The 10,309-nt window shown below is 39.1% G+C and overlaps 1 protein-coding gene across 1 annotated transcript; it reads left to right on the top strand.

Annotated features, from left to right (window-relative positions):
* Positions 1–243: 243 nt before the first annotated feature.
* Positions 244–5,478, top strand: Ppa (F-box and leucine rich repeat protein partner of paired). Its single transcript, XM_017611097.1, has one exon. It carries the CDS (start codon positions 1,734–1,736, stop codon positions 3,363–3,365), a length of 1,632 nt encoding a protein of 543 aa, XP_017466586.1. The 5' UTR covers positions 244–1,733; the 3' UTR covers positions 3,366–5,478.
* The last annotated feature ends 4,831 nt before the right edge of the window (positions 5,479–10,309 follow it).

Raw genomic sequence — 10,309 nt, 5'->3', positions numbered from 1 at the left:
ATACACATATGTACATATATGTACATGTATGTCTCCCCTTGGTTGCAATATTAGACCCCCCGCTACACTTTTACTTCGACTCTCAATGTTAGCGTAGATCGAGCGATGGCGTAGATATTGAATAATCAAGACTCCATGGAACTACAGCAGTTTGTATGTACATATATGATATATCTACGCACATAAGCAAACGAACATGCATAGTCAATTTATTTACAAACATACATACACACATATGCACATCCAAACGTACATACGTACATTCATACTTATACATATTCTAAAGGCGCAGTATTTCAGGAAAAATAACAGAGAATAGAGTTTCGAATTTCTTATCTGGTTTTCTTTTAAGGGGCAAACGCGGCGATATAGGCAAGCGTTCAGCAGCAGCGCTTAGAAAAAGTACCCAGTAGGTAATTTGGGCAGAGTGCGAAATTCAAAGGCGAAGGCAATGCCAAAGGCAAAGCAATCCACAGACATACAATACTTGACTGCTGTTTATCTGAGAGCAGCTAAACATATACACATACAGGATACATTTGAATGGGTTGGTGAGGAAATTCAGCCATTATTCTCAGGCACGCACACACACACCAACCCAGAAAGAAAATGTTTGTGAAGCGCTCTTTCGGCGTGAGTTTCTTGAATTCACCTCAATGGCTGAATAGCGCGAATGTACTCAGAAGAGCGCCGAGTGACCGTGTTTACATGCGCGTCGGTGTACATGCTATGTACATGTATAGGTGAGTTCAACGCTAATACCAAAGGTCTTTCAGTTATAAACTAAAACGCATAGAGTCGGCGAGTTTAGTCTGTGAAACATTACCACCCGGTGCGGTTGAAAGCAAAAAAAAGCGTTGTCGGCAAACTGGAAAGTGTAACTCAAAAGTTGATAAACACCGCTGTACTTTACTGTTACTATTTCAAATTTGATAAGCAGTTATTTGAATGAAAATATGCGAATTCTCTAATCAATTATGCACTAGTCGCGTCGCGTAATAAACAACAAAATAATCAAAGCTAAAAAATTGCAAATAAGCCAAAAAGTATTTTTCAATGCTACAATTTTGAACTGCTGTGCTTTAGTATTGCGATACCTTGTCGAGTAATCAGTCGAAATCACATAAGTAAGAACAAAAGTAACAGCATAAGCAACAGTTATAAAATAAATAAACTGGGAAGTGTAGAAGCGCCGATAAACGGCAAAAGATAAGCCAATCAGCCAGCCAAACGCGCGCGCTGTTTTGTTACGTTTTCTCGTGTCGTATCAAATCGCATTTAAGCGCGTCGCATCGCATCGCGTCGAGTCGCGCCAAGTGTGGCTCTAAATCAACTAAATACATGAGCAAGAAGAACAACAACGACAGCCGACGTCACTTTGTGTAAATTGCGCCCCCTTGCGCAAGTCGAATCGAATTAACTGACATCGCGTTCGTAGCGTATCGCGTCGCGGCGTCCAACTGCGTTTCTAAAAAAAAAAAAAAAAAAATACAGAAAATGCGTCGCATTTGATACAGCGTCTTACAAATCGCGCTATCTCCGCCACTGTGCGCTACTTAAGTTCCAAAGTATTCAATTGGATTAAGTTGACCTTCAAAGCCAATTGTAGCCGTACAGCAAATATCACAAAGCGTGCCGCAGTAGGCCTCACGTCCAGCGCATTCATCTGTTACTTCCCCTCCATCTACATTACACTTTGTCTGAACGCGGCACTTCGAGCAGCGCTTGACGACATGGCCACAAATACAGAAATTTTACCCTTTCACCATCATACGACAATTTCTCTACAAACTGCCGCTGCGCTAACTAACTACCATGGCGGTGGTGGTGGCGGCGGCACGGGAGGCGGTGGCGGCAGCGGTAGTAATCATAACGGCGGTCCAGCTGCTGGCTCTGTACTTCCAACCGCTACACAGTTGGCTGCTGCCGCTTGGAATATGGAAGATTGCCTCTACCAACAGACTGAATTGCCCGCCCTCACACAGCGCGCACACCATCTGCTGCGCTTCACACCCTATGCATTGCATCATCGCCCCCAACTGCAGACACTACCACCCGCGTTGTACCTCCAGCATGCCGCGGCAGCTGCTGCCGCTGCGGCCGCACATGCGCAACACCATCATCATCATCACCACCACCACCAGCATCGACCTGCGTCGCCGGAGAGTCCGCCACCTATTGAGGGTACACACATTAGCAATCTCTTTCCCGAAATACTCGAGATGATCTTCCAAAAGTTGACCGTGCGCGATTTGGGACGCGCGGCGCAGGTGTGTACCGCTTGGCGCGACGCCGGCTATGCCAAGAGCGTGTGGAAAGGTGTCGAAGCCAAGTTGCATCTGAAGCGCTCCAGTCCTAGTCTCTTCAATTCGCTGGTGCGCCGTGGTATCAAGAAGGTGCAGATACTCTCGCTGCGTCGTTCGCTAAAGGATCTCGTGCTCGGCGTGCCATCACTAGTCTCGCTCAATTTGAGCGGTTGCTTTAATGTTGCCGATGTTAATTTGGGTCACGCCTTCTCCGTAGATCTGCCAAATCTCAAAGTACTCGATTTGTCGTTGTGCAAACAAATCACCGACACGAGTCTGGGACGCATTGCACAGCATCTGAAAAATTTGGAGACACTTGAACTCGGCGGCTGTTGCAACATTACCAACACTGGTCTACTGCTCATCGCGTGGGGTCTGAAGAAATTGAAGCACTTAAATTTACGTTCCTGTTGGCACATCAGCGATCAGGGTATCGGCCATCTGGCCGGTCTGAGCAAAGAGACAGCCGAAGGTAATCTGGAGCTGGAGTATCTGGGTCTGCAGGACTGTCAGCGGCTCAGCGACGAAGCGCTCGGTCATATAGCACAAGGTTTAACGTCACTAAAGTCCATCAACCTGAGCTTCTGTGTCTCTGTCACCGACAGCGGCCTCAAGCACTTGGCGCGTATGCCCAAACTCGAACAACTCAATCTACGTTCCTGCGACAACATCTCCGACATCGGCATGGCATATCTCACCGAAGGCGGCAGCGGCATCACCTCACTCGATGTCAGTTTCTGCGACAAGATCAGCGATCAGGCGCTCACACATATCGCACAGGGTCTGTATCGCCTGCGTTCGCTCAGCCTGAATCAGTGCCAAATAACCGATCAGGGTATGTTGAAGATCGCCAAATCACTGCAAGAACTCGAAAATCTCAATATTGGACAATGCAGCCGCATAACTGACAAGGGGCTAGAGACATTGGCACAAGATTTGGTGAATTTGAAAACGATCGATTTGTATGGTTGCACGCAATTATCCTCGAAGGGCATCGATGTGATTATGAAGTTACCGAAGTTGTTAAAACTAAATCTTGGACTGTGGCTCGTAAGATGATGCGTTCAACGCGGCAACAACAACAACTACAATGTATGCGCAAAGTATGGTTTTGCGCAACAAAGGCGACTAGAGTCTACTTCAAAATTGATTGGATGGATTAAAAAATTGGTTAAACGGATTCATGGGCGTAACAAAAGACGAGTAATTGAGGGGAAGGCAAAATTGAAGCGGCAAAAGAAGAATCTAAAGCTTACGAGTATGATGTGTGCTAGCGATGTGAAGTTATTTACGAAATTGAACTCAACTGCATTACAGACATTCGATGATGGCCAAGTAATAACCAAAAATTATGCTAATGAACTCAAGAAAGCATTCGACTTTGGATTACAGTGGCGAGACATGGATGCTGATGCGCAGCTGCTAGCAGCGCAGCTATAGGAGGAGTCAAGCCTGCGCAAACAATGGGTCTGCGAACGCACGACCGAGCGGCTGAGACCCTGAATCGGGCGCTATAATTACTATACAACTGCACACATACAGAAGGGAGCAAACGCACGAGTACGCGCATGCAAAAGTACGCAAACACAGGCAGACAAACTTCGATGCTAGGAAGACCCAAACACGGCCAGACACGGCGGATGGGAATGGGCAGGAGTGCAAAGGCGTAAAATGAAACTTTTTGGAAAAGGGTGCATGCATAAAAATGGTAGAGAGAATAAAATTCCTAAAATAAGCTGGGGGGGGGGGGGGNGCAGGAAACATGTTGAAAATACTAAAAAGGAGAAAACAGCAAAAGCAAAGCCAACGCACAGACGGATACAAGAGTGGCTTGTGGCAGCAGCAACAACAAGAACAAGAACAACGACGACAGCAGCAGCAATAGAGGTAGCCGCAACGCATGCATGACTTTCGTTTCCCATAAACACGCCGTGTACTAAATTTAAAACAGCAATGAAGAATCCAATAAAAAAGGCGAATAGCTAAAAAAATAAAAATAAGAATCGAATAAAAGTAAAAAAAAAATAAAAGTTAAAAGAAATATAAAAAAAAAACAAGCAAAACAAGGCAGTGGCAACGAGAACAGCTACAGCCGAGAAGGCAACAACAACAAAAACAACAACAATTAACTTGTGCACAACCACGTCAGACACGCAATGCAGTGCCGTCAAACGTACAGATAGTCAGTCCAGTCCACTGGTATTGGGACGGACAACACACCAGCAAGGCAGCCGCGCACAGCCAAGCTGCCTTTCATGCAGAGAGGCAGACAGACAAACAAGACACACAGAGGCACACATGGCCACATTTGCACAAAAGAGTTTGCCTTTTTCTATATCCATGGTACATATGTTTGTAGGCATGTAGTAGTTATGTACGAATATGTGAATATGTTGCTGCTCTGGAATCATGATGACTACCGCTAAAGCGCGCATGCATGGCTGAGTCTGCCTGCTTTGCTGGTTGTTTACGAACAGCCTGAATCGCTGGCTGGCTGGCTGGCTGGCTGCCTGACTGACTCACTGGCTGCCTGGTTAGCTGGTGCACCGCTGCAACGGTGATGAGGCCAGGAACGGGAGACTTGACTTGGCTGGCGCATGGATGGCTTGGTTTTGCAATGGCGTCTGACCGCCTTGTGTGTCCATATATACATATATATATATATATATATATGTATATACAAATATGCATATGGGTATGCACATAAAGTATGTACATAGTATGTATGTATATTTGAGCTGCGTGCAGACGGTAAACATTGTGGCAGCAATAGAAGCGGCGAGCCTTGGTTTTGAGGTGAAAATGAAGAGTTGCAAATTTTGCTTTTTGCCGGCATAAAATACAGAGTTTATAATTATTTTGATTACTGAAATGAAGCGAATAGGATGACAGAAAAAGGAGAAGAAGAAGAAGAAGCATGGCTGTGGAAGCGAGAAGAAGCAGCATTGCCGGCCGGGCCGTTGAAAAAAAAACACAGAAAACCAGAAGCTGAACATGGCAGCAATAATATAACTATAGCAATAACAACAAGCAATTGTTATTGGTTGATCTCGCGGGTCTTGGTAAAGCAAAGTCACCAACAGCTGTTCAAACTGCAGCCAACATCAGTCGCAACAGCAACAATAACGCGACAAAGCGAAACCAAACAGGGAATAACTGAGCGCAGAACAAAGAACAAACTAAAAATTCCAGCACCCCAGCGTCAGAAATAAGGTTTACTAGCTACAACAACAACCTCCAATAGGCTGCCAGTCCACAACAATGCAAGCAGCACTGAGCCAGCCAACTATAAACTACAACAACTACAGCAAAAACAACACAATAGTAAAAAATTAAAACAAAAATCTACGGCAACAACAACAACCACCACTCAACGCTAAGTGCAGTAAGTAGTCCAAGAGTCAAACGCAGCCAGCCAACGGGCAAGGCACACACACACACTCTACATACTACGCATACAGGTGGGTGGGGGGGGGACACGGAGGGTGGCTTTGAGGTTGAGCTCATTTTTTCCGACTAGAAATCAAGCCGCGGCGAAGTTTAAGGCACAACAGCAATAACAACAGCAACACAAGCAGTAACAACAACCACCACAGAGAAGGCAGCGACAGCAACACCAACAACAATAATAACAATAAGAACAATAGTTGTAGTAAATGCACGCGCGACCCTCACTTTTGACTGTGTGATTTAAAAGAAAAAAATAAAACACAAAAAAAAAATAATTTAATGAATTTAAACAAAAACAAACATGCGCACTCCTGCAAAGCATTCGCAAGTACATACAACAAAAACAAAATATCCATAGTATCTAACCAAAAAAACAAAAAAAAAAAAAAACAAAAACAAGACAAGTAAAAATAGCAAATAACAACACTCCCATAATAACAAAAAAAGAACATAACAAAGCATAAAAAATACATACATATGCACATACATACTTGTTAGCAGAAAAAATTAAACCAGCCTGGTAACAAAACTAAAAAAAAAGCTGACGCGCCTAAGTAGTGCGCGCTTTGCCACGATTGTATCATGTACACTGTGTAACAAAATAAAACAGCAAGCCATACTTACGTATCCAGTACATGCATTTGTACACTGACGGTCACGCATAACTTACCACTAATATTTTTTATAAAGTAGAATTTCGCACTTGAATAATTTTTATTTCAATATAGTTCGAACTACTATAACACAATTTTTAAGAATAAAGGCTTCAAACTTTCTACGACATTTAGAAAAATTCACAAAATTTTCTAACTTTTTCAAGAAAATGTTTAGGAAAATTTCGGGCATACTGGCTTAAAAAATTTCAGTATAATAATGTGCAAATTTGAAGTGGCCCGAAATTCTCGTTGTTTTTTAAATTGTTTTTTTTTTTTTTGTTTGGTTTGACGGTCTGGCGCAGTTTTTTCATATAAAGTATGTTTTTATTGTTAAAAAGTTACCAGAATTTTATGCTACTTCGAACTTGCTGTTTTGATAAATTTTTCTAAATTTTGTACAGAAATTGAAACTTTTATTTATATAGTTTTTATTGTACATAAAATTATATTATTTTTTATTTATTTTTAATGAAAATTTTATAGGTTTTTTTTTGAATTTTGTAATTTTAAACTTTGATTTTAGTTTTTTATTACATTATGAACTATGTAACAAAAATTATTTTTTTTTTTTAATTTATAAAATTCTATCTATTTTTTTTTTTGTTTTAATTTATGGTGGTTTTGCGTGACTGCCTGTGAACATACATATGTATGTATAAACATACAAACCAAGCATGAAAATAAAATGCATGCAAAAAACCAGTAAGAACACAAAATTTTTTGAAATGAAACAACAAATAAGTACTGAAATTAAAGCATTCGAAAATGTTGGTCGTGGTTGAGTTTTGTGCCTTGTTTATTTAAAATTTTGCTTTTTTTATTTTCGTTTTCACTTGTGAGACAATTCGCTTGCTGTCTAGCTTTTTATGGTAATTTAATATATGTATTTGGTTGTACAAAACAAAGAAAAAACACAAAAAAACTGGAAAAAATTAACTTTATTTATTCTTATTTTATGGCTAAAAAAAGTACGCTAAGCCGCATCTAATTTCCTTCAGTTTTCAAAGTGCATAGTAAAGCGTTTTTTATGCACCCAAACCTTAAATTTTTCATGCAAAAAAGTTGCCAACAAATGCTACTTACAATGCCATACCTATATACTAAATAAATGTATGAACTCATTGTACTTAATACCAAAACAATGTATTTTCGAGCGCAAAACGAACTACTTATGTACATACACATAATATGTACATACATACTACATAATATGTATGACGACTACACTGCAAGAACATTTCGTAAAGCATGAATTACACTGTGTAGCAAAAATTGTATGCTTACCCCACAAACACCTACGAAGTTGTAATCCAAAAAGCGATTAATGTAGATACAGGATGCTTACATAGAGAGAAAGGAGAATGAAGTGAGGAGTGAAGGAGAAGAGAAAGATAAAAGTAGATATGTCGAGACGAGGAGCGAAGAGTAATTTTTTGGCAGGAACCGGTTGATTGATTTTATTGAATGTGCGAGAAGTTCCAAACTGCAATTGACAATTTCGACTAACATCCTTTGGGCACAGGTTCGATTCCTTGTTCGTCCACCAGCCAATAACATTGTTTCGTCCAAAAGAGAGTCCCAACGCAGTATGTCCATGATACCTGCGGCTTCGTTAATGAAGGCCAAACGGACCGTGGTAGGAAAATTCTGCAATGTGTTCATTATCCGAAAGCAAGACCCATTAAATGTTAACGCGTATCGCTGAAAGCTCATAAGTATACGCCGGCTGCCAAAGTGAGTAATTTTTAAAGAAAAAATTTTACACTTGGAGATATGCCGTGTTTAAGAAAGTTGGTACAACGTCATTGCTATTTTGTACTTGTTTACAGTTAGTAAGGCCTTTTACTCTGATCGCGTTTATACAAAATGTGTAGAAATCTCAAAAAAATCTATCTACGCGTGCAAGGCAAAGAACGCGAGCAAAGCTTTTTAAAGCTTTCTATATATTTTGGCATATACTTTTGAAATTTTTGTTTAAATCAGCGACGACTAAAACATATCTCGTGGTGGAAGCTTTCTAAAGCTTTCTGTAGACTTTTTTTTTAGACGTACACAAGGTAAAACCTCTCTCACATGGAAATCAGCTTTAGATCAATTAAGGATGGAAAGGATTTTTATTCCGCTTAGTTCATACTAAATGAGTGATGCCCAGAGGGAGCTTTTACTCTGTGCACGTCTTGCCCGCGGACAAAGCTCTTTCAAGCTTTCTGTATATTTGTGTAAGCGCGTGCAGAGTAAAGGCTCTCTTTACCTATCGCTAATATAAAATCTACAGATAGCTTTGAGGAGTTTCGCCCGTGGGCGCTGTTTTGTGCATCACTGTCCTAACTGCAGTAAAGAAAGCTTAAAAAAGCTCCAGCCGCGTGTGAGGTACTGTTACTTGGAACACCAGATCATTGATGTTAAAAAAAAATTTTATAAGCACATAAAAATCAGCCAACTTTTTACGACCACAGACAGCTTAAAGAATAACTAAAAAAAATTCAAAACAGACGAAAAAAGCACAAAAGACCTACTTAAATAAAATAAAAGCTTGTCAACAAAAACTACGAAATACATTTTGTAGTAGCAGGTGCTGCATATAAAACAAAAAAAAAAAACAAAAATTTACATACCTACATACATATGTACATACTATGTATATGTACATACATACATACATAAATGTAATTCACACTGCAGTGAATAGAAGAAAACTAAACAAGTCATGGAAACGTTTAACAAATAACTTTAGTCGAAAATGTAGTGCAGATTACCAATGTTTGTGTAAAGTTCTGTTTAATTTAGTTTAAGAATGAATTCCAAAAAAACACACACACTCAAAACAAAAACAATGTATGTTTAACTAAACCAACCAACACACATACATACCTAAAGAAATAAGACATAAGCAAATGCTTAAGTAAATACAAACACATACATACATACATACATACATCCATAATTCAAGAAGCAAAAAAAGAGAACATGCATTCTTTTCTATTGTGATATAAAAATTTATAACTTTAAATTTAACTTTAAATTAAATAAAAAAATAGTTTTATTAAGTAAGCTATGTATGTATGATTGTAGTAAATCCAAAAAGAGAAAAAAACAACCAAGCACTTCAACTATTTAAAAAATAAAAATTAAACTACTCTAAAAAATTTGCATTTTTTTTTTAATAATTCAATGAACCCAAACTAAAAATCTATTTGATATGTATTTTCCGTTGGGAAATTTCGCTAGAACAAAATTAGAAAAAATTTAATTTCTGGAAATTATTTTTCGCTTTATTGCTCTGCCATAAACCAATACAGACGCAAGCAATACACAAGTTGGCTTTTTTTTACCTATTTGGGGTTGAAATTAGTTTTTTTTTAGCGACCATTTAACTAGTTTAAGCCGAAAGGGGGGACACACATATAACGAAAGTAAATAAAGAAAAGCGAAACCACATTTTTGCCTTATTTTTAACGTAGAACCTCTTCTTTGTGCAACAAATATAGCGTTATTTTAATTCATAGTTGAGTTTTTCTATCGCCAACTGTTTTCTTTTTTTAATCTAGTTTGTTTTAATTATATGAATTTTCATAATGTACCACTGTAAGTTATCCATTAAATCTATGTATAGTTTGTTTAGTTAACAAATGTAACCTTCGTTTTTATTTTTATTTTTATGTATGTATGCTTAAGTTTATGTATGTAAGTAGTCTTTGTTATAGCATAATATTTGTAAGTAAGTAAAAAATTAAACAAAATTAGTTCGCCTATCAAGCAAGAAATTATTGAAAATAAAAACCGAAAAATTGTATGCTATGGGCGTAAAAGTCGGCGTATATGGGCGGCTGATCTTTGGACGCTCGTCATTTTGAGGGAAGTAAATAAATTTGAAATAATAAATCATAAAAATATAAA

This window comes from Rhagoletis zephyria, unplaced genomic scaffold (assembly GCF_001687245.7).
Source record: "Rhagoletis zephyria isolate East Lansing unplaced genomic scaffold, Rhagoletis_zephyria_1.1 Rzeph_scaffold_00369, whole genome shotgun sequence".
Lineage (NCBI taxonomy): Eukaryota > Metazoa > Arthropoda > Insecta > Diptera > Tephritidae > Rhagoletis > Rhagoletis zephyria.
The sequence above is the reverse complement of the archived record's forward strand: the minus strand, read 5'-3'. Positions and strand labels throughout refer to the sequence as shown.

Coding starts and splice junctions, on each gene's coding strand:
- Ppa (XM_017611097.1), top strand. CDS start 1,734: ATGGCCACAAATACAGAAATTTTACCCTTTCACCATCATACGACAATT.